We start from the raw sequence: 24,075 nt of genomic DNA on the forward strand, positions 1-24,075 counted from the left end.
AAAATGATGATATTTAGCTAAATATTTTTGTTATTTTCTTTCATTTAACTCGCTATCTGTCATATATTTATGTCTTGAATTATGAAGAGCTTTCAGTAGTTGGTAGATCGTTTAAGTATATATATAAATAATATTAGGAATATTGGTCCCTTTCTCTTCCTCAATGTTTTAGCTTCATGAACCCTAATTTGCCTCTTCTTTTGGTCCTAAGTGGAAAAACCCTAGTTTAAGTGATGAACACATATATATCTAATAAGAAACTATTTAGGTTTACCTGAATGAGATCTGATATCTTGTTATCGTAAATTTTACGTTTAATAAAGGATTTTAGAAGTTACTGATGACTTCATCGGTCATCTTAGTTAAAATATATTATATATATTTCCTTTCTACATGGGAACAACTGTTGTTATCCTTGACGAGAAGTGTGTGGGTAAGAAATAGTATTACAGAAATAGTGAAAGAAAGAAAAAACTATAATATTCATAAAATCAAGATTCTGAGTCAATAAATTTAAGGAGTGTTGAGGATAAAATATTTGGAGTATCAAAATATATGGAGGCAATAAAACACATAGGATATCATGATGTGTGGATAAAAAGAAGAAACAGATTGAGGACAAAAATATAGGGAGTTTTGAAATGATTAAAGCTGGCTAGCAATTATTACATATGGGTATTTTTAAAACATTATAAAATTTTAAGTGAAATCTAAAAAAATATGCACATCAAAAGAAAATATAATACTACAAAAAAATGTAACATAATTAATTATTTCAAAAAAAATTAAACTTAAATAAAGTGCTCTGTCATTCTTTAGGAATGAGTGAACTAAGTTTGTGTTCTAATTTTAACTGCTTTATAAAAGCATAATATATTGTTTTCATGAAAAACAAAAACAGAAATTTTTAATAACATTGTTTAAAAAAAAGTTTTTCTATAGTTTAAAACTAACCTTGTATTTCGAAACAAGAATTAGAACATATCAAAATATGGTTTTAGTTTTGTTTTATACTTTTTTAAGTTTTTCTAGAATAATTGATGAAATAAATAGATAATCAAACTTTAAAAGAAAAACTAAAAAATACCTTTGAAAAAAATTGCCAAGCAAGTCTTAAAAATCACAAGGAAAAATATTCCAATTTTGATATATAGAAAATGAATAAATAATTTAAAATTAGATTGACAGTCAAATCAATTAATGTAAAGTACATACATCTAGTAACTAGTTGTCTCAGCTTATATCTCTAGTCAAAATTCGTTTTCATCTTATTAATAGGAATAGGAATTCAGCCTTCTGTTTACATAAACCTTTTATATTGTTTTGGATAATATCATTATGACACTGTAGAATGAAAAAATAAAAATAAAAATAAAATATGTTAAGACGAGAAAGGTAATTACTTACTATTAATACTCTCATTAATAATATTAATACTTTTGTGAATGTTTCCAAATATAAAAGGGAGGTTAATAAACTCACTTCTCCTTTTAGTTTATAAAAACATACCCCATTTCATCAAGGAATTTGTACATGAAGTGGAAATATCACTATTCATTAAAAATAAATATACATATTTAGCAGTTCATTAGAAAATGATTATCACTTCATGTCTGCATGTCTGCAGAAAACCATTCATACAGTCTTGTTAATTTATGTGTAAAATGATATATTTACAACATGTAATTTAAAGTATAAAATACACTTGTAAATATAAAATATAAGATAATAATAACCGTTGATTGAAACTATATAAGAGAAACCTATATATATATATATATATATATATATATATATATATATATATATATATATATATATATATATATAGCAAGTGTAATGAGAGTATGAAGAACATACATGTGTTACCTTCTTCATTATTTAAAGGACGAACTGTGGCTTGTAATTGAACACGTAATAACAAAAAGAATGAAACTAAATAATAAGTCACTAATTCTAATGTCGAATTTTAAAATAGTTTTTGATTCAAACTATAGAGGTAAAAGTTGAAAATTCTTCTGCAGCCGTATAACATATAACCCAAATGAACACGAAATGGATTCCAGAAACTCCTATGGCTAGCTATGAATGTAGCATGTACGCTATTTTGGACTTTGGTTATTCGCGTTGAATCAATTACTACATTCTAAGCATTGGTTTTTGCAACACCAGCCAAATTAAGCACTGCATAACTTCTGAAATGTTTCACAGACTGTAGTAATAACTATATATTAAGCCATTTTTGGTATTTGTCTGATGTTAATTTGTGAAGAAGAGAAAATGATGTGTGTTATAAACCTCTCATTCTGATTAATTCCATTAAGTTGATGTCATTGACATGAATTTATGAGCATGGAAACATAGGAATAATTTGTTTTTGTTTGTGGAGTGTAGTGTAGGTACTGAAGAAGACGAAAAAAGTTGCATTTATTATGGCTTGTAAATCACAATCTGCTATCTCTATGGGGGATCGTGACCCATGAGGAGTAGTTGCAAGCACACTCTGTATGTTGTAATGGAATCTCTAGTGTGTCAGGGAAAAAGAAACACAAGATTTTTAGCCATTTGAAGCAACGAAATAGTCAGCATTTTCTCCTACAACTTTTTTTGATTTCAAGAGGTGAATAGCTTCAGATATTAATTAGGTTACATATAATCAAATTTTCTAAATATGTAAGTTATGTATAGGGATACAAAGAGCTCCTACCAGATAATATGCCGAGTTCGGTTTGTTTGCTGAGTGTTTTTTTTATTGTCTTCTGCTCATACTGTTTTGATACTTTAAAGATCATTTTAATATATTTTAAAATTAATTATCAACCGTGTATTTTAAATACATAGCAACAAAAATAAATCAGTAAAAACTCTAAACTCTAATATGAGTCATTTAGATAGTTACGAGTCTACAGTGAATAAAATGATAGCATGATAAAAAAAAATCTTAATTAAGATAGATTTTAAATAATTTGAATATAATCTTTAAAAAATAAATTTTAAATTTAATCAATTTTTACAGAATCACCCATTTATACCGTATATTACTTGTGTAGATCTTCAATAAATTAATCTCCAATAATTAAAAAAAATGATTGTGAGATCTCCTATAGGAAAAAAAGTGATGTACAATATTTTTACCAAAATCAGTTCTTGTGACTTTAACATATTTTGTTGAAATATATATTTTTATAACATATCTGACATCTCCTTACAATATGTTTTTCCTATTTATCCATCATTACATTACACTTTTTAGTTTATTTTTTCTTATTTAATCGTTTGTTTATTTTTAATTATCAATTAAGATTCTTTTGGGAATGCAAATAAAAAATAAATTTTCCGAGACACACTCTCTAAAAATAACTTTACCACTTAAAAAATCTTAGTTGAAGTGGGTACTAAAATCTGTGTTCAATCTTTCATAACTTGAAATTCAACAAAATAGAAGAACATTAATGTAGATGGGAAAAGCTTTGGTTAAACTCCACTTCAAATAAAACATACATAAAGGAAGAAAGAGATAAATTTATTTATTAGTTATGATAAAAAAATATATGGCGGCAACACATTTATAAGAATTATATATGCATGCCAGGGTTGAATTTTGTTCTAATGATTGGAAGTGCATGATTTGTTATATTATTGCTTCTTTCCACAGAGAGTTGTCATTATCAAATGCTAAATATATATATCTCTATATCTATCTCAATCTCTCCATATCAAATCCAGTTACCTTCTCCTATTGTGACTACTCAATGCCAAAGGAAAAAAAGGAAAAAGTGTATTTGCCAAACACATTTTTCTTTATTTACTAAGAGAGCAAGGACATACCATGTTTTTTACCTTAGGAATTCCTTCTTTTTTTTAATGCTTTTTGTATTGAATGGCCTATCGCCAAACTATCGGTCAAGTGGACCAAAGACAAGCGGTCCAGACCGTCCGTTACAGACAGACCTTTTCTTGGGTTGTTGATGTGACAATCTCTTCGGAGTGTTTTAAAGAAGCTCACGACCGAACGGCTTATCTGTTCATTTCAATTGAACTTTGTCTCCACATTTATGAAGACATCCTCATTTGTGGAGACATCCGACAGGACGCACGGTCCTTTAGTCGGGCGGCCGCACCAAAACCGGTGAGTAAATTAAAAGTGAATTAAAGTAATACAAGTCAGTAATCAAGATTAAAAAGCAATTGGGTCATGATTAAAAAAACCTTAATCACATACCCATAGCAAAAACTATAAATAGGAGCTCAAGGTAAGTTGGTGAGGACTTTTACTCGCATTTATTACAACATTTGTTACTATATCCTGATCGGACTTGAACTGACTTAAGCATCGGAGCCTTTTAGACACGTACCCCGATCGTCTGACCAACCGAGCGGGAAGCAGTAAAGAAATCAAACAGGAGAAAGAACTAAACATCTAGCAGAGGAGAACATCAAATAAAAAGACTTAAGAGTAATTTGAGTGTTGAAAATAGGTGTTTGGTCCCTATACCCGAAATACTTTTTAAGGTTAAAGTTCCAAATATACATTTCATCAAATGGTCTAGATTAAAAGAAAATAATTGCTATCTCAATTCTAATTTGCATTTAGCATATGTTACTTACATCTTTCTCAAATAATAACTATAAGTAAAAATTATAACTCAAACCAACTAACTATGCATTTCATGCATATAATTTAATACTAACATGAACAAATTCATTTTAATCAACTATTCTTGCTTGAGAGAGAGAAAAATACTTTGTATTACTAAAACTTTCGAAGTTCAATCCCTACACCCTCGATACTCCATTAATCAAAATTCATAGAAAAAGAAGAAGGAGATGAATTAATAGTTTGAAAGTGAACTTTTACTCTGATAAAAAATTTGTTTGGATTATTTTTGTTTTTGCTACCTCCTCATATAATGTTATGAAAATATATAATTTTATAAATTCATAGAGTTATTAGAAATTAAAAAAAGATGAATGCTGAGAAGTAGACTTTAAATTTAATTTAATGAAATTTATTAAAAAATTTCTAAAAATTTATTAGACAAAAAATCAAACTAATTACGTGTAAAAAAAATCAAATTCAAAAGAAAGATATACGAAATAATAATATTAATTTATGTGATAAATATTCAAAAAAGAATAGACGTAACAAAACAATGAAAATTTCACTAAAATCTTTTCAAAAGATCCAAGAAGAAAAACACCTTTTTTTTTTATATCAAATGGATAAATAATTATAATTATTTATGATTAGTTAACTTTGAAAATTTCAAAACAACTTTTTAGGTAAATTGAAATGGAATTTGAACTATAATTGATTATATTGTTTATAATTAACCCTAAACCCTAAAAACACGATATTAAAAACCTAAATAAAATTAATTATTTTAGTAAATAATTGATAATTAATAAAATTTATATTAAAACTAAACTTCAAATAATTAATCATTATATCAAATAACTTATTATTTTACTTATGATATCAAGTATAGCATATATAACATAGTCAATTATGTGTGATTAATTATGTTGAAAGTATTATAATTAATGTGCGAATGCAAGATAGTTTTTTACAGTTTATTATATTTCATTATATTTGATTAATATGTTCTTCACACCTTTTAAAAAAAATGGAAAAAAAAAATTTAACCAAAAATAATAAAAGAAAAGATAACAAATAAGATTCAAACTCATTCACACCATCGATAAGAGAGATTTTCCGTAACATTCTCATATTTCAAAAGCGATAAACACTAAAAAAAATCATTGACGAATTTTAGAAACTAAAATAATAATTACCATATTAATAAAGTTAAATATTATTTTATAAAGTAAAAATTATTAATATCTAATAATCTCTATTATAACTAAAAAATTATAATTTATATGTGAATTAAATTATAAATTGGTTTCAAACATTAAGTTTGATAATTTAAAATTTTTGATAATTAATCTTAGAGACCAATTTAAAAATTCATAAATTAATTATATTTTTTATTTATACTAGAGATTATTTTAAATATCAATATTAATTTTTTTTATAAAAAATATTTAAATTAATTAATATAATTATTAATTATTTTATATGTTGATTATTATTTAATGATTTTTTTATAGTGATTTTTTAAAAAAAATATTTTAATATTTTTTATAAAATATATAATTTTTTTTTACTTATTATCAATAATCTTTTCATTTAAACATGTTTTGCTATATTTGAAAAAAAAAATTTGTTGATATTAGATTATATTTTATATGGGTTATAGTTGTGATTCTATATACATGATATTAGTCTTATATAAGAGATATTTGACATCTAACACTTTTAATCTCTAAGATTGAAGTTGTTAAAATGGGTTAGAATTCACGTCAGATTCGGATCGGGTTGACTTGAAATTTTCTTACAAATTTTAATACGGGTTGATTTTTGACCCGGCTCACCTAAAATTCGACTCACCAACCCCCAAACACAAGTATTTTTTGTTAAGTTGGACTTTGTATTTGGATCATGTTAGTTTTTTTTTTAGCCAACACATAAATACTTTGTATTTTTGTGATTTTGATTTGTATTTGAATTATACTAAAGTTTATTTAGATTTTAATTAAAATTATAATCTAGTTTTGACTCAAAAAATAAATAAAAAAATTGTATTTTTTTAATTAAGTGAACCCATTAATCAACCCGTTTAACTCACAAACCTGCGGTAAGTCGGATCGGATTGGAATTTTTTTAGCTCGCTAATTAGTAAATCAGATTGAGTTGGCTCACTAAGTGATCAACCCGTAGTGGGTCAAGTTGGGTCGGACCAAATTACCTGTTTTGACAACTCTATTCAAAATTTTAAGACAATAAAATTATAGGTCTTACATTTTATATAGTGTTTAACTTTGTTTGTCTTACTTGTATAAAACTTTCGATTCATATTTGAATTATTCCGAAAAGTTTGATAACATTTACGAGAAATCCATACTTAATGAGTCTGGTGTTTAACGTCTTCAGTGTCACACAACAATTAATAAATGTAAATTCTTCGTATTACATCCTATAACACCTTCCATGTGAAACCAAAAAGCGAAAATATATATATATATATATTCACTGATTCAGTGGCTGAACTTGTTTTCAAAGAAAAGTAGGGGGAAAAAATAGTGATCAATAAACAAGCTCCCATGTACATTGCTTGCATGTTTCTTTCTTTTTGTGTGCAGAAAAAGAAAAGGAAGCTCTAGAAAACTGGTACACTAATTAATTTTTATTTTCTTTTGTAATAGGAACTACTATTGTGTATCATTCTGTAGTACGCAGTAGATTCATCACTGATTTTACAGTACAACATTACAACTCGCTTACCGGAAACAGTAAGCAACTTCACCACTAACGCACATTCTCCGATAAAACTTTACTACCCAAGTAGGCTCTGTTCAAAATGTTTTATAACTTTAAATTTTTACTTATGAAAAATTATTTGTTTATAAAGTTATTTTTTTGACAATATTGACATGATACATCTTTTGAAGAAAAGAAAAGAAATGTTTGATGTGATTTAAAAAAATAAAAAAAGAGTTTGATATAATTTAAAAAGAAAACACTTTATTAAAGTTAGTTAATTTTTTTTTGTTTATTATAATCCTTTACTTATATCGATTGCATCTTAAATTGGGAGGAAGAAAATGAGGAAGAATAATAAAATATTATCTGACGATTTAAATTTTGCTTCTATGATAAAATGAGTTCAATTAGTAAAATATCCTAAGAAAATTATACAATAATGATCTAAATATGAAATCTCAATATATATAAATTCAAATTATACTACAAAATACATTAAAAATATCATATTAACAACGAAATCAATCTTATTCAAAACTATTCATTAAGAGAAGTTATTTTCAATAATTACTTGCGCATCACTTATTGAGATGGTCTCACCATCATCACTACTTATTATTACTATTTATGTTATTTTGTATAATTAAACCCATTAAGTTCATTATTCTTCTATTTTTTATATGCATAAATTACAAAAATAAAAAACATCTTTCGGTTCTCATTTCAGTAGCATTTTAAAGTTCACTACGTAAAAACTTTTATATTGGAAATACATTTATTCTCATAAATTAAAACTCACAATTAAAAATATTTTCACTCCTTCAATCAAACATTTCTATATTGAAACCGAATTCCTATATCCGTTCTTTTAAAATAATCAATGATTAAAAATAATTAACTTTTAAGTGTAAACTATTATTATAAATACAATATATAATTTATATATTTAAGTATATGTTTATCATACATTTTCATTATATAATCACGCATTAAATCTTATTTATTATAACTTAATTATATAAAATGAAATTAATTGTATGTTTGTTAACATTAAAATGTAAAATATTTTAAACCTTTAAATTTCAGAACAACTAATTTAAAAACGTACTATTTCATGATGTCTTCAAGAAGAGCGAGTGTAACGCTTAGAAAAAAAAGGTAGCCGTTGGACACGACATTGCCTTCAAATATTCAAAAAATATAAATCTTATTATCGCTACTCACTCCCAAGTTTCAGGCTTCAAGAAAAAAATAAGATCTTCTTCTTCAATGGCTGACATTGCCATGGCACAAACGAGTAACAATAACAAGAACCCAGAACAAGAAAAACATGAAAACTTCCCAGTTTTAACGGTGCTCAAGAACAACGCCGTTCTCAGGAATATCTTCCTCGTACACGACGGCAACAGCGAAGATCAGACGGTCCTGATTGGGCGACATCCTGACTGCGACATTGTCCTCATGCACCCCAGCGTGAGCCGCTTCCACCTCAGGATTCGCTCCAACCCTTCTTCCCGCACTCTTTCTCTCGTTGATTTGGCTTCTGGTGCGATGCCAGTTAAAAAAAGAATCGTTTTTTTGTTTTTTTTTCTTTGTTCTTTCTTTGAATCTTGATGGGTTTCGATTCTGTGCCGGCAGTGCATGGTACGTGGGTGCGTGGGATGAAGCTGGAGCCCGGGGTGAGTGTGGAGTTGAAGGAAGGTGACACCTTCACTGTAGGGGTTTCTACTCGGCTTTATCGTCTCAGCTGGGTCCCTCTTACCCAATTGAATGTCTTTGTGCCCCATCAACAACAAAAAGAAGATGAACAAGAAGAGATAATCAAGGTACTTTTTTCTTTTTACGTTTTGGTAAAACTATTCACTTCGCCTAGAATTATCGTCTATTTTAAGTTTTGCTTTTATATATATATGAAGTTTAATTCCCTGGAGTTATTTTGCGGTTTATCAGGATTTTTTTTGTAGTCTTTGTTTTATGATGTTTGAAAGTTTTCTATGATATTAGCATTAAAAACCAAAGAAAAAAAAAGCTTTTATACGTGTAAAAAGGGACTATAAATTATATCTTTCTTGAATAAGAACTGAAAATAGAGGTAATTGTAAGGACTATTTTAAATGTTTATAGTTTGTAAAATTTGTAGAATGCATGTCAGGTGTTTTTCGTTTTTGTTTGGAATTTTGGGAATCACTAAGGATTTTGATTGGGACAGCTTTACGGAATGCAGAAGTTTGGTTTGGTAAATCGATGTCTACTAGCTTGAGGAGGAATAGTTTGATTTATTTATTCTGGGTATTTGTTTTTCTAAAATGTTATGTATTTTGTTTATATGTTTTCCTTGATTTTTCTCTATTTTGGTTGGGCATATGCAGGATGAGAATTTGGAATATAGTTTGGAACAAGAGATTCCGGAGGATGAAGACGTGGTTTCTGTTTGTTGTGATGAAGAAAGCAAGAGCCATTCTGAAGATAAGGGATTGGGAGTTATCAATGGAACTGAAACATCGTGTTTTCCTACACACTCTGGTGATGAAAATATACATTGTGACCGTCAAATTAGTGTTTTATCACCACCACATGTTTTATCACCCCCTTGTGCAAAATTAGTTGATGAACTTTATTACACTGAGAAAATTGAAGCTTGTCCGAAACTGGAGATGCCTGGAGAGACTAATTTGCTTTGCACATTCAGAGAGTACTTGACACAGAGCTTATGTCTGCCTGTTGTGAAAGCGGTCCAGGGGACCAAAATGGAGCAATTTCAAGCCCCACATGGTACAATCGCAAAACAACCACCTTCTTTGGAAATGCTTTGGTCCAGCTTGTTTACAAATATTGATCCTGCGACTTTTGATGAAAGGGATGTTGCTGCAGTCGCTGTAATACCTTCAGAATCTGACAAGGTTGAAGATATTTTAACTACTGAACCAAGAACTTTCAATTCTGATAACATGTGTTTGATAGTTGAGAAAGATCTTTCTGTTTCTGAATTTCATCAAATTGAAGCTGTTGAAGAATTTTCTGTGGATTCAGTACCTGAAGGAGAAAAACAAGGTGAAATTCACTGGTCCAGCTTGCCTACAAATATTGGTCCCTCATCTTTCGATGTAAAAGATGTTGCTGCAGTGGCTGCAATACCTACAGAATCTGAGTTTGGAATCACACATGGAGATAATGACAAGGTTGGAAATATGTGTTTGATGGTTGACAAAGATATTCCTGATTCTGTATTTCATCAAGTGGAAGTTACTGAAGAAGTTTCTGTGGATTCAATACATGATGGAGAAAAACATGATGAATGCAAGGAAGAGTACACCTCAAAGTTGCAGGATCAGAATGGAAAAATTTTCCATGAGGAAGGGTATTCTCGAGATGAAATAGTTGAAGAAGATAATGGAAACAAACGTGTTAAAAGCGTAGAACCTGCATCTTTTATTGAAAAGAGCTTAGCTGTAGTAACTCTGATACTCACAGAACCTGAATTTGGATGCACATTAGGGGATAAGGAAATGACTGAAGATATTTTAGAAACGGAGTCACGAACTATCAATCCTGAGAACACATCCTTGCTGTATGAGGAAGATATTCCTGTTTCCAAATTTCAACCAATCAATATTGTTGAAGATGTTATGGATTCAATATCTGATGGCAAGGAGTTGGAGTCAAAGTTGCAGGCTTCCGTAGATGCTAAATGCTGTCAGGAATCTGGTAACTCAGTGGATGAAATAGCTGACGGTAAATGCTGTCAGGAATCTGGTAACTCAGTGGAAGAAATAGCTGAAGATAATGAAAAAAATTGTACAAAGAGCATCTCCTCCACGTCATTCCATATAGAATCTCCAAATTCTTCATTGCTTTCGGAAGTTTTTTCGAACATTACAGCTGAGAACCAGACCCCTCAATCTCTCACTTCTGTGACAGGACGCTCTAGAGGGGCATTCCTTGAAAAACATGTAGAATCAACAGAGAAAAGTTCAACCTTTGGCAGTATTCGGTCAAGAGGGTGTAAGGCTGCTAGTGCTCCCCATGTTCGAGCCAGAAAGAGTAGATCTAAGGTTGGCACTGAAGTTAAAAAGAGTAATGTGAAAGATGCCATGAATAAATCAATGCCAAAGGACCTTTCCTCTCTCTTTGATGTTGAAGAAAAAAATTTCACTTCAAATAAGGAAAACTTAAGCTCAAACTCCTATCACTTGCAGCTCATGAGAAAGAAAGCTAAGCTACAAGAAATTAAATTTCCCATGTCACCAAGATCACCCAATTTGAGCTGTTTTAGTCCCAGCATTCATTCATCCAAAAGCATAAGCACTGTTTCAAATAAAGTGAACTTAACTACAAAAGTAGCTCAAGAATTGAAGTCACAAAGAAAGCCTCTCAAATGTCTTGTCAACTTGGTCCATGAGCAAGATATGATGGAATTAAAGAAAAGAGTGGAAAGGGTACCCTTCCGATCAGTAATGAACTCTGGAAGCAATCATAATTCAGTGACTATTTCTGCTGCAGAAAGTATGAATGATGCCGGTATTTGTGGGCAGATCTCAAACAAGTGCACTAAACCTTCTGTAAGTGAACCTATATTCATTTACCATTCTTACAAATAGCTAAGAGTTCCATATTAGCATATACGCTTACATTTGTTCTTCTTGCAGCTGCAGCAGCATACTAGTAGAGAACAAAAGAGGAGCTGGGACATGGTTGTAGACACTGCTTCTCTTGTGAACAAGGAGTCAAGAAAAGCTTTGCAGCTTCTACAAGGTCTCAAGGGGACTCGTTTAATCATTCCAAGATCGGGTAATGAGTTTTTGATCATTATATATACTTTGTTTGGAATCCAAATGATGTTGCTTTTCACAAGTTAAAAACTGTCTCTCACACTAACAATCTGTGATGTCAGTCATAAGGGAACTAGGCTGTATGAAGCAACAATTTAGACTTTTCAGAAGAACTTTAGAGGCTACTTTGGCATTAGAATGGATTAAAGAATGCATGGAGAAAACAAGCTGGTGGATTCATATCATGGAAGAAGAGTGCAGGCTGACAGTTCCAACCCTTTCTGCTTCTCCGCAGACTCAGTTTGTTGAAGAGAGTTGGGCATTTCCTGGTTTCACGACTTCACCTGCTGTTGAAGATAACATCCTTGAATTTGCTCTTCAATATAGAAAAAAGGAGAATGTTGGACAACTTGTCCTACTTAGTCATGATGTTACATTGAAAGTAAAATCCATGGCAAAGGTAATCTCTTATACTGAAAATAAAATGTGCTCTCTTGACACATCTCATTTTGCTAACTCTTGATGTTCTTTTCTACCATTTCAGGGGTTGCTGTGTGAGACAGTGCAACAATTTCGCCAAAGTTTAGCAAACCCCTTCTCTGAGAGGTTCATGTGGCCCAAGAGCTCTCCTCGAGGACTGACTTGGTGTTGCCAAGATGATTTAGTTTTAAGGGAGAAATATTGTGGATTGACATCTAAGACTGGTTTGAAGGTCATTTCCTGAGCAGTTTTTACACTTTCATTGATTAAACTTTTTACTATTATAATCTCATTTTCACGTTTCAAACCTACTCTTGCAATCTGAAGCCATGTTAAAACACTTGGACAATTTGCCAACCTGGAAAAAAAACCATTGATGTAAGTAATTCTGCAAGTTTTGTTTTCAAGTTCTGGGAGAGAAAAGTGTACATTTCTAAAACCATCGTACTATGATAACTTTTCTCGCAACATTAAATTTAAGCACCATAACACCTTGCATGTTGATTCATAAACATTTCGGGCCACAATTGCAAAGCCACCGAAAAAGGCGTTGTTACGTCACACAGTCTGATTGACTGTGCTTGAACCCCTGTACGGAAGATGGTTTTAGAAATGACTAATGATATAGACCCACGAAAATCAAGACCAGATTCCATATTCATGAACAGGAAAAATTGTAGATGTACGTTCTATTTATTTATTGGATGTAAAAGTGGAAAACATTTAAAAGAAAAAGGATGAAGATGAATAAGAACATGTTATTAAAAAATGCTTAACTAGTAATTTGGATTAATATTTAAAATTTTATTTCATTTTTTTATATATATTTTTTATTTACTTGATTTCCTATTTTTTTTAGGAAAAACTTAAAATGATTCTTCAGTTAAATTGTTATTAATGTCGTTTGTAACGTGACAAGTGTCAAAATTTAAATTTCTTCTGTCTTAGAAATGGAGTTTGAGGTAGGAACTCAATTTAAAATCCATGGAAAAAGATGTTAATGTCAATTTAATAAATTGATTTTTTTAAAATAGAAACTCAATTCAATTAAAAATTAGTGTAAGAAAACAATTATGAGAAACCAAATTAATAATGAAGTTTAGAAAAAACATATTTCATAAAAATGTTTTTAAAATGTATACACTTTTCTCTAAAGTAGAGAAAAAAATTATTCATTTTTCAGTTGTGCTAATGTAACATTTATAAATATCACTTTTCTTAATTTTAAAGATTTATATTGGACAACAATCATTTCATGTACATTAAAAAAAAATGTGATGTTTTTATGTTTATAAGTGAAGTTATAAATGAGAAACATATTATGTAAATAAATGGGGAGGAGTACATGACTTTTTCTGGCTTTATAAATTTGACAAAAACAAAAGGATTATTTGTTAACAGGGGAAAAATAAAACAGAGACATTATGGAGAGAGTAACATCATTATAAATTGTCACAACAGATTGTCGGAACTTGATTCACCGCCACCAAATTTAGGAGCATAATTAAAGGATCCTGACATGAGAAAAGAGAAAGAACCTTCTGAATCTTCAAATGGAGTTTGAGGTAATTCACTAAACGCCCCAAAGTTACAGCCTTCGAAGTTCAGCGATGAGAAATAATTCATAGGATCATCAATATTACCTTTCATATCCATCATGTTTTGAACTACATTTTCACTTGAAGGCTTTGATCCAAAACAGAAGTTCACACTTCCTACCTTATTGCTGCATTCTCTGTTCTGGGGATCAGGTGGCTCGGCCACTCCTTTGATGTCATCCAAAGGAATAGCTGGTGTATGGCCTTGGAAAAGAGCAATGTGTCCAAAAAGCTTGTCTTTCCTTGAAAATGTTGTGCCACAAGAACAGAGCCATTTATCCTTGCCACAGTGTTTTTCATGAGTTTTAAGGTCTGCCATGACTGAAAACTTCTTGGTGTTGCATCTACTGCAAGTATAGCTCTTGTCACAGTGCGTTCTCTTGTAGTGGTTTTTGACACACAAAATAGTCTTCAGTGGTTGGAATTTCTTGTGATCCTTGTTACGCTTGCAGCCGGCATAGGGGCAGGAATACCTCTTGATAAGCTTCGGTTCAGACCCGATTTCTTTATGTGGTTTTGCAAGAGCTGCAGGGGTTTTGTACTCATCACCATGGCCACGCATGTGCATTCGGAGATTTGCATCCCTCTTGAATCCTTTCCCACATATTGTACAGAAATGTGTGTGAGGGGCAAGAATTTCTTCTTTTTCTAACTGTAGAATCTCATAGGAACCGGGTGGAAGACTCTCTCCCTCATCCACATCTTCTTCATCTTTTGGCTCATGTTCTTCCATGTTGTAGTTTTGCTCCATTTCACAGGTATTTGGTAGATCATGCGGAGTGGACTTATCAAACAGTTTATTTCCACTGTTATTTTGTTGGTTAATCCCACTACTTGGTCCTGATCCAAAAGGGAGGTTAATCCCATGAAGCTGATCCAAGGGATTTGTATTTGTAAGGGTGTGCCTAACAGAGGGGAGAAGACTACCAGCAGTAGAGATCAGTTGAACAATAATTGATGTAAGATCAGCTGTGACAAGCTGCTGTTCCTGAGTCACTAGTTCATGAGATTGTCCAAAGGGTTGGCACTTTTTATTGACAATTAAATGCACTAGATCCCGGAGCTGGTGAATCTTTTCTTCAAGGAACGAAAGATTGTTCAACATTGCACTTGGATTCCAATCTTGGAGCTTGCTGGTATTTGATGAGTCACTTAGTAGACAATTTTCTCGATCAGGGATCTCAACATCTGTGTTAGATTGACCTGGAAGTACAGATTGGATTGCAGGAGAGGGAGGGTTGAATTCATTGAAAGGTGATTCAATTCCGAAACCATAGAAAGGAGGGGGTTCTGAGGACGTTTTGCAGTTATTAGCACATAAGCCTCCTTTTGGATCCATTTTAAACTCTATTTAAGGAATCAAAAACAAAAACCCTGTCAATCAAAGGTATCTATGTAAAGAACAGGTGATGTAGTACATCAGATGTTTTATAAACAATTAAATTAACAATAGAAAGGACATACTGCATTAGATTGTTTACTTAAAGGTTGAACTAGCCTATATGCGATAACTAAAAGGATCAGAACCAATATGATGAAGTAGGAGAATATTTAAATGCGTGCACATACACACACATATGAACCCCCTCTATTAGAAGAAATATACCATTCAACATTAGTGTCTATGCAAATACAAATATCACCTTCCATTCATAATGGCATCACATTCATGAAATCAGAACCACTCTAGTAAATCGGTCAATTTTGTGCTAATATGGCCAATTAGCTACTTAAATCTAAGCTTTCAATTTAGTCAATAAACTACACAGTAGTCTCAAACTCTCAAAACCAAGCTAGCTATTCCTCTCTTTAGGTATCTTCAGATCCAAAAATCCAGATTCAAATTTTCCCATTTCCACAAATTTTTAAATGATCGTACAATCAGAAAAGATAGGGAAAAAATAAAAAAGGCAAAACCCTCACCCCATCACCCTTCAGTTATTCCACATAAAGCTGCAAATTCCAATACCCCATTTGTGGATCATAAATCTCTTAAAAGAATAACTAGATAGTTACGTACTGAAAAGTATATCAACCCATTCATTCCACCTGTTCTTTCCAACAATTAACAGCCCCAAAATACACAGTAGATTCAAGGTACCAATATTAATAAATCTCCCCCAAAATACTTGTGCAGAAAAAGACGCATGCTTTCTGACCAAACCCTAAACACATAATTAGAAGCAGAAATCCAAAGAGTAAAGAACTCACCGTCACAAACGATAGATTCAAAACTCTGTAAGAATCTGAAAGCTCCACTTCAAATGAAAAGAAAAAGAAAAACGAGGAAAATTGAGGAGGTGAAGTGACTGCTTATATAATCAATAACAATAAAAATAATAATATCTCAGTTACCAAGAAGCTTAAAACTTAAACTCTGTTTCTTCCTTCCTTCCTGTTGAACAAAGCAGAAACATATTTGGTCAACCCCAACCCACCATTAGATGGGTCAATGCTATGTGGGGCCCACAGTAGAGGCCATGGGGTTCATTTCTTATCACTTCCTCTCTGCATCCATCAATCAGGGCCGTTGTTTGGTGGGTTTTAATCCAAGATGAGAAGAAGCCGAAAAGGTTGAGCCTTTGATTTGAGATGAAAGGGTCCCACATGCACACACACACAAGACAACTAACTACTAGGATGAGATGTGCTTTGTTGGAATGTACATGCATGCATGCATATGAAAATTATTTGACTTGTCTTGAAAAAATGAAAGCGTGTGAAAAGTGTAATAATGGTTGTGGTGAAGTAGCTGGTGGAGGCATGTTCCTGTAGCGGCAACTGAAAGCTGTGAGAACTTCCCACGAAGCTACGTTCCCTACAAACGTGGCTTTGTTACTCCTTTTCATGTACTTTTTAAGATCTATCTACGTAACGTATCCCATATATAATAATATCACACTATTTTTGTAAACATTTTTTTCTCATGGGTGAAAAAAGTTACTGGATAATGTATTTTTAGTCCTACCAAGTTAGAAACTACTTGATGGTGGAAGAAAACATTGATTTCTTTAGCTTTCCTATTAAAGATTTCAAGTAAGCTTTTAAGTAAGCTTTTATAAAAGGTCATGAAATCTCTTGTTTTTTTTTTTTTTTTAAAAATATTTTTCAGCTTAAAACAAATATATTTTTCTACAAGATCTAAATGTAAATAAAAATTCTCAAGAACATGAAAAGAAAAATAACATTAAACAACATATATCAGACATACCCTTTTTTTAGAGAGTAATCTAGATACTATTAAATTTTATACTGTTATTCAATAATAAATCATCACGCATACTAAAATCATTAACTTTCTACAGTAATAATTTTAAAAGCCATCATATAATTTTCTTATCTTGTTTTACGAGAAATTAAACTCTGTTATTTTAGCTAGTAAAGTCATATTCTAGACTTCCAATGGTTGAAGGACAAAGTGGAGGCCCAATACACACAGCACGCCAACAATAATTCAAAATATATGATATAAGCAATGACAAAATGACATAATGATGAAAGGAACCACTATATGAAAGCTCGAAAATGACCATTTTGTAAAATAAATAACTAAAAATAAAAGGAGGATTTTTCATACGTGAAAACACCATCAGCACCATTAGATAATTGAGCACTTTAAACTACATATGCTAGTTTGTAGTAACTACACCAATAGAACCAAAATTCCTTCCAACAGAACCAAGTTATTGAAAACTATGTATTCAACCATGCCATGTTCATAGTGTGAGTTGATATAATAGAACTCATTTCTTCTCAGTTGATTTTGTGACGGTAACTCCTTTGGCTGCTTCAACAAGTCCCTTCAAAGAATCTCTCCTAGGCCTTGCAACCTTGTTGTTAGGATCAAATAGTAGGACTTCTTCAAATGCTTTCAAAGCAGACTTGTAATCCTTTTTACTGTCATAAGCATCTCCAAGATTATTCCAAGCAGTGACATAGCCTGGTTGAAGCTTCACAGCTGTCTCAAACTGAGCAATTCCCTTGTCAACTTTCCCATCTCGGACATAGCTTACACCAAGAGCATTGTAAACCTATTGATGAATTGGTTTATGTAATAGTTACCATACCAAAGTTGTTAACAACTCATATCAGAATAAGAAAGGAGCACCACCAACACACTCTTTATTGTTGATAAGAAAATTATAAGAAACTACAAATCATGAATGGAAATAAAGAGTGAAACTACAATGGTTGCAATCAAACAAATCATCTAACCTGAGCAAGATCAGGATTATCCCCATCCCATTTCTCAATTGCTTGAAGCAAGTACTTGGTAGCAGCAGGGTAAAATTTCCTGCGCAGCATCACAGCACCAAGTTCAAAAAGCTCAGTTGCACCAGCATCACCGCTTCTTACTTGTTCCTGAGACAATGAAAAACAGGAACAAGGACAAAGGATCATAAAACATCTAGTTCCAAATGGCTTGCACTTGTGTATATACTCTTTATTAAGGTACCAAACCAGAGAAAACAAACTTAAAGAGCTTCAGGGTCTAAAACATTTTTTGAGGTTAACACCATGTATCTTGCCCAAGAAATAATCTAAAGGACCAAAGGGAAGATGCATAGGTTCTCACCTGCAACTCTTTGGCAGATAGGTCCAGTTCTCTGCGGACAAGAACTTGGCGAATCACAAAAAAAGTCCCGGTCCCTAACAAACCCAGTAGCAATACCAAGTATATTAGTTGGATGCTTAAATCAAACAATTCTCCAACCTCATATAACTCGTTTATCTTCATTGAGCTGCTTGCATAAGAAACATCAGGAGAAATCACTGATATAGTTTGCCCAAACAAGAATGCTGAAACCCATTTGGATGATCTTGCATCTCCTTCAAGATGTTTGGTTGTAAAGTCATTCACTGAAAATCCTGCAAGAGAAAATTGGAAAAGGGCAAAGTCTCAGGTGACCATTTCAACTTTAAAACAAAATTCGAAGATTTTGAGTTAGCTAACGTTTACCCAAATGTTTGAACACAAATTTCCATGGATTTTACCCAATCAGTTTCGGTAATTTGACTACTAAAAACAACCAACATAATCAAATTTCATGAAAATATCGTAATTACTTTTGCTACCTATAGCTATCAAATAGAGTTGAATGATTGAATCCATTCAAATTGTTTAGCCCATTGTAGTTTGTACACTTCTTAAGGACAGGTTCGACCCCTCCTTTAAATCCGCTAGCCATTCAAGGTAGGCTGGCTTTCTTATGAAACAAAAAAAAAAAAATAGTATACTTTCCCAAGTATTTTTCTAAATTTTCATATTGAAGAAGAATTATAAATTTATGGCCTTTTATGGGTTAACAAAATTGTATCTTGCCTGTAAATTGTTCTGCTTGTAGAAGTGTTATTTTTTAATTGGTGTGACAAAAAAGAGAATAAGAAACGGGGATAGTGATTTGGTTCCCTACAAATTAAGAGGGTTAACCAACCCCAGTTCCATGAAGTGTCATGGATGGTTAACACATTGAGCAGCTTGAGGATTAACTTCAAGAACAAAAGATTCAAACACCAATAAATACAAGCATGGGATAGGGGCAAATAAGATTACTGAAAAACAAAATGGGTAACACACTTCAAATTATTGAAATAACAGATTAAACCAAGTTCATTAGTGGTAGACAGTCAAACAAAGATGGGTGATCTTCTCAGCTAGGAAAAAGGTACATCCGTATCAGTAACATTATATACAATGTAGTTGACCTATGATTCTACGAACATGTAAATCTAAATGGATGATATAATTTATCATGCAGTTCATCTCAACAAACCTCATTATCATTTCCTTTATGTCTTTTTTTATCTTGGTGGTATAATAACAGAGTATTTGTTGATCACTACATAGATAGAATGCTTTAGAGGTCTATCAAAATTTGAGCACGATAGCATCACAGCATCATATGGTCAGTTCCTACATTCTAGAGAAACAACAGCACGTTAAGACTAAATTTTTTCCATTACAAAACTTGCCATTTTTCTATAAAACACATTACCAATTCACTCGTTATACGCAAAAACATGTTAACACTAATAAAATTAGCAACAGAGAATAGGGAATTACTTGTAAATTGTTTGTTGAAAAGGTTACTAAGGAATTCCGTTGGCATTTTCCTTTGAAACTTCTGTCTTCGTCCAGATGAAAGAAAAGATTAGTATCCGGAACTTAAGGAGTAAACAAAGGGCACGAATAAAGAGAATGCTTTAAAGATTAAACTGATAATGGTATTTAGAATGAATCACATTTATACAAGACCTAGAGTTGATTTCTGTCACCAAAATAAAAGAGAAATCAATGAATCAACTAGAACTGTAAGAGGGAGTAGGAGAATCAGATTATGAAGATGAAAGGTATATTGGAATACAAGATTTAGTAATTGATGTAATGAAATGCTTAATTTTGTTGTAAAACACGTGAAACTTAAACAACCTGCAGCAAAATCCCGCTCTTCACTGCATCAAGATTGTCTCCATGTCGTATGGAACATTTTTGCTGAATTCCGAAGGCATTTACCTTTCTGTAAAGAGTGCTCTAAGTTAATATTCATCCATGCATCACACCACTGTGAACCACTAAAAAAACAAGAGCCTTTAAGAGGGTAACAAAACTGAAAGTATGGAATACGAATACGTATCACGCTACAAGCCTAGATATTCATCACCTCTATCACTTCAACATAAATCACTCTATCACAAAAAGAGAAATGCTATCAACACACTCTCCACTGTGAGCTGAAATTTGCTAGAAATCGCAAAATTGTACACTTTGGTAGAAGTAGCCAATACAAAACTAACTTGGTGCTGACCAATTACATAGTTACCCAATTCAGTACTCTCCTAAACAACATTAACCACTAACACTAATAACATTTGCATGAAGCATGGAAGAAAGATGCAAATGAGGCACCCCATTAACCCACGACGCTCAAGCTCTAATCTTTTCCAATTAAGAGATAAAAATGGTAGAAAATTAAAGAGAGAAAGGAAAGGGAATTACTTTACAGAACATGAGTAACGACGAGGATGCGAGGATTGGGAAGGGGAGGATGTAGAGAGTTTGGAAGGGAATTGGTTGCAGAAAAGGGTGAAGGGAACAGAGTCATTGAACTTGGATGGGAATAGAGTGGAAAGAGAGGGAGAAGAAGTGGAAGGGAGAAGGAGGAAGTGAGTGAAAATGGAACCACCCATCTTCTGTTTCTGCTTTTTGAGTTGTTCCGGTTGGGGTTATCCTGCTCCAGCAACCTATGCCACCTTGGACCGGAACATCATTGTTACATAACCTTCTTCATTTATCCTTTTTAGTTTCCGGAATTTTCTTTACTAAACTTCATACACATTGTGTTCTATTCAATACATATATTTCCTTTTTTTCTTCTTAATAATCTGGTCTTTATCGTTTTAGTGATTGGATTTTTATCTTTTAAAAATAAAATGTTTATATATTTAAAAAATAGTTTTAGTAATTTATTATCTAATTTTAGTAATGTAACTAATTTATTATTTACATATATTTACCAAATTTAACAAATAAAATTACGATAATCAAAATTATCTATTTTATAAATTTATGGACCTCAAAATTATTCGCATATGAAATTATAGAGACCGACTTTATAATTAAACAAAGAAAAAAACATTTCATATCTTCAAAATATATAATATATATATAGTATTTTTTTTAAATGTCTTAAGTTTCTTATAATAATTATTCATAAGAATATAGTTTTCCAAATATATTATAATATTAATGTGTAATTTTAATTATTATTCTTATTATAATTCAATTAATATTTTTTCTTTAAATATTTTATTAAAAATTTATATTGAATAAAAACCCTACTTGTTTATTTATTACAATATATTTTGGCTAGAAATCTTTGATGTTATTGTTGTCATCTAACTCAATTTCTTCCTCCTCTGCATCCCTTGTAGGTGCTTGTTTCGATCATTCTACTACTGTGTTAGAATTTATCACGTTCAAAATTACCATTGATTATTCAATCTATATTAATTAGTATTTATAATTTTTTATTAAATGTGGTACGCATCCTCTCACTTTATCCTAATAATTTATATATACTTGATTACTCCCTTCTATTTATTATTTTTAGATAGATAATTTGTATTTTTTTTTCTATGTTCAATTAGAATTTAAATACGAGGATCAGATACTTAGATAACATGAAACAATTCAATTATAAATTAGTAGGGTGGAATGATTTAAAGGATGTACGTGGTTTTGGAGTAGACAATAAATGGTGTGATAAAAATATTATATGGAATATTAAAAGTAGATCAAAATTCAAATTTTGAAAAGATGGGTGGATTGATCACTTGCTGAAAAATTTCCTGAGTTATGTAGTAACTCTATTATGAAACACGCAAGGATATCAAAAGTAGGTGTATGAAATAATTTTATATGAAAATGGAAAATAAAATGGAAGAGAGAATGATTTGAGTGGAAATTAGCACAAATAAATATGTTCAGACAAATATTAATATAATATGCACTACGAATACATTGACATGATTATTGGAAATGGAAAAAAGATAAATAAGAGATATACACGATAAACTTATTATATAAAATTATATATAATAATATTTGTGATGATTATGATAAATTATTTAATATAATATGGAAGACAAATGCAGTATTTAATGTCAATTATTTTATTTTGAGAGTATGTTTGAATAGTATGACAATTAAGGATAATCTCCGACATAAAAATATACTAATTTTCTGTAAGATGTAAGTGTTCTGAAGTACAAACTACGAAAAAGTTACTTCAATGTATATTTTTGGAATGTTAGATAGTAAATTTTGCTTGGGATCTATGTTATAAATGGATATGAATAATAATAGTCTCGCTCTTAGAGAACAAAGTCATATACCATTTTTATCATTTTAACATGCCAAGATTGAATAGAAAAGGAAATTTGATTTGGAATTTTACTTGGATGACTTTAATGAAAAGTATATGAGATTATAGAAATAACTTTTTGTTAGAAATACAAAAGTTGGTGGTGTGAAAATATTTGTAAATACACAAGTGAAAGCATGGACTTGGATTAGAAACAAAATCCTAAAAGTTATTTTCTTATACTCTGATTAGTGTTTATCCCTCAAAATCTATATTACAAGTATCACAAAATAACTCTATATCTCAAAGTGTAGCTTTAGTGAGATAGAGGCTTATTTTGTTTTAGTTAGTTGTATGTAAGTATGCAAGAATGAAGATGAATAATTTGGTCTCACAAATCATAATGACAACTACAAAAGAGATTACATGAGCAATATTGTGGAAAACCAACTCTAAAATCCTTTATAAGTGCATCACATATTATAATGATAAAAGATGTATCATACATGATAATTTTTTTAGGAATTATAGATATTTTATGAGGCCTAAAATTAGGTTTTACATATATTTTTTTTTGTAAGTTAAAGTCCACAGGTGCTTCTTTATTTATTCAATTTTCTCTTTTTTCATTGAAAAAATTACGCAACAAAAGAGGATTTATTAACTAAGTAATGCTATTTGTGATTTTTTAGAATTTTAAATTTAGGGTTAAAAAATGATTTTTAAATTTGAAGTTGCGGCTGGTTGATAATTAATATTTCCAGCATAATGTTTTAAATTGTAATTTATTAAATGCATTCCCTAAGTTTAATATTTGAAATAAATTGAGAAGTAAAATATACTTTTTAAATTAACGATTGAAAATAACATTTATTGAAAAGTTTTTTTTTCATAAAAACAAATCACATTTTGTTTTTCTATGTTTTGATTACTTCACTTGTTTCTTTACTAAATTGCAATTTTTATGTTATATTTTTTTTTATCACTACTTTTGTACTAAACTGCAAACATAGATGAACCAACACTTAAAACAACGT

General features: G+C 30.9%; 3 protein-coding genes across 7 annotated transcripts; 1 reads left to right on the plus strand and 2 right to left on the minus strand.

Moving 5' to 3' along the window:
* The first annotated feature begins 8,412 nt into the window (after window positions 1–8,412).
* LOC114190478 (FHA domain-containing protein PS1-like) lies at window positions 8,413–13,299 on the plus strand. Its single transcript, XM_028079376.1, has 6 exons — window positions 8,413–8,873; window positions 8,966–9,153; window positions 9,697–11,886; window positions 11,974–12,115; window positions 12,219–12,556; window positions 12,641–13,299. The coding sequence occupies exons 1-6, from the start codon at window positions 8,597–8,599 to the stop codon at window positions 12,818–12,820; spliced, it is 3,315 nt and encodes a 1,104-aa protein (XP_027935177.1). The 5' UTR covers window positions 8,413–8,596; the 3' UTR covers window positions 12,821–13,299.
* A 599-nt stretch (window positions 13,300–13,898) lies between these two features.
* On the minus strand, window positions 13,899–16,756 carry LOC114191603 (protein SENSITIVE TO PROTON RHIZOTOXICITY 1-like). Of its 3 annotated transcripts, none has more exons than XM_028080877.1 (3): window positions 16,530–16,756; window positions 16,386–16,432; window positions 13,899–15,548 (listed from the first exon to the last, which is right to left on the minus strand). In XM_028080877.1, exon 3 carries the CDS (start codon window positions 15,511–15,513, stop codon window positions 14,029–14,031), a length of 1,485 nt encoding a protein of 494 aa, XP_027936678.1. In that variant the 5' UTR covers window positions 15,514–15,548; window positions 16,386–16,432; window positions 16,530–16,756; the 3' UTR covers window positions 13,899–14,028. The 3 variants fall into 3 exon arrangements, with proteins under 3 accessions (XP_027936678.1, XP_027936675.1, XP_027936676.1); XM_028080874.1 differs by having other exon boundaries at window positions 13,899–15,521; window positions 16,530–16,754; XM_028080875.1 differs by having other exon boundaries at window positions 16,386–16,696.
* A 930-nt stretch (window positions 16,757–17,686) lies between these two features.
* LOC114189609 (tetratricopeptide repeat domain-containing protein PYG7, chloroplastic) lies at window positions 17,687–21,476 on the minus strand. Of its 3 annotated transcripts, none has more exons than XM_028078222.1 (6): window positions 21,172–21,476; window positions 20,605–20,692; window positions 20,239–20,299; window positions 18,751–19,043; window positions 18,390–18,536; window positions 17,687–18,205 (listed from the first exon to the last, which is right to left on the minus strand). In XM_028078222.1, exons 1-6 carry the CDS (start codon window positions 21,360–21,362, stop codon window positions 17,918–17,920), a joined length of 1,068 nt encoding a protein of 355 aa, XP_027934023.1. In that variant the 5' UTR covers window positions 21,363–21,476; the 3' UTR covers window positions 17,687–17,917. The 3 variants fall into 3 exon arrangements, with proteins under 3 accessions (XP_027934023.1, XP_027934024.1, XP_027934025.1); XM_028078223.1 differs by having other exon boundaries at window positions 20,605–20,747; window positions 21,172–21,391; XM_028078224.1 differs by having other exon boundaries at window positions 20,239–20,303; window positions 20,605–20,747; window positions 21,172–21,391.
* Between the last annotated feature and the right edge of the window lie 2,599 nt (window positions 21,477–24,075).

This window comes from Vigna unguiculata, chromosome 7 (assembly GCF_004118075.2).
Source record: "Vigna unguiculata cultivar IT97K-499-35 chromosome 7, ASM411807v1, whole genome shotgun sequence".
Taxonomy (NCBI): Eukaryota; Viridiplantae; Streptophyta; class Magnoliopsida; order Fabales; family Fabaceae; genus Vigna; species Vigna unguiculata.

What these genes read in the sequence shown, in the direction of transcription:
- LOC114190478 (XM_028079376.1), top strand. Translation starts at nt 8,597, where the DNA reads ATGGCTGACATTGCCATGGCACAAACGAGTAACAATAACAAGAACCCA. An exon ending in TCTCGTTGATTTGGCTTCTG is followed by an intron (nt 8,874 to 8,965) that starts GTGCGATGCCAG and finishes CTGTGCCGGCAG; the next exon opens with TGCATGGTACGTGGGTGCGT. An exon ending in ACAAGTGCACTAAACCTTCT is followed by an intron (nt 11,887 to 11,973) that starts GTAAGTGAACCT and finishes TTCTTCTTGCAG; the next exon opens with CTGCAGCAGCATACTAGTAG.
- LOC114191603 (XM_028080877.1), bottom strand. Translation starts at nt 15,513, where the DNA reads ATGGATCCAAAAGGAGGCTTATGTGCTAATAACTGCAAAACGTCCTCA.
- LOC114189609 (XM_028078222.1), bottom strand. Translation starts at nt 21,362, where the DNA reads ATGGGTGGTTCCATTTTCACTCACTTCCTCCTTCTCCCTTCCACTTCT. An exon ending in CGTTACTCATGTTCTGTAAA is followed by an intron (nt 20,693 to 21,171) that starts GTAATTCCCTTT and finishes CACTCTTTACAG; the next exon opens with AAAGGTAAATGCCTTCGGAA. An exon ending in ATAATCCTGATCTTGCTCAG is followed by an intron (nt 18,206 to 18,389) that starts GTTAGATGATTT and finishes ATTCATCAATAG; the next exon opens with GTTTACAATGCTCTTGGTGT.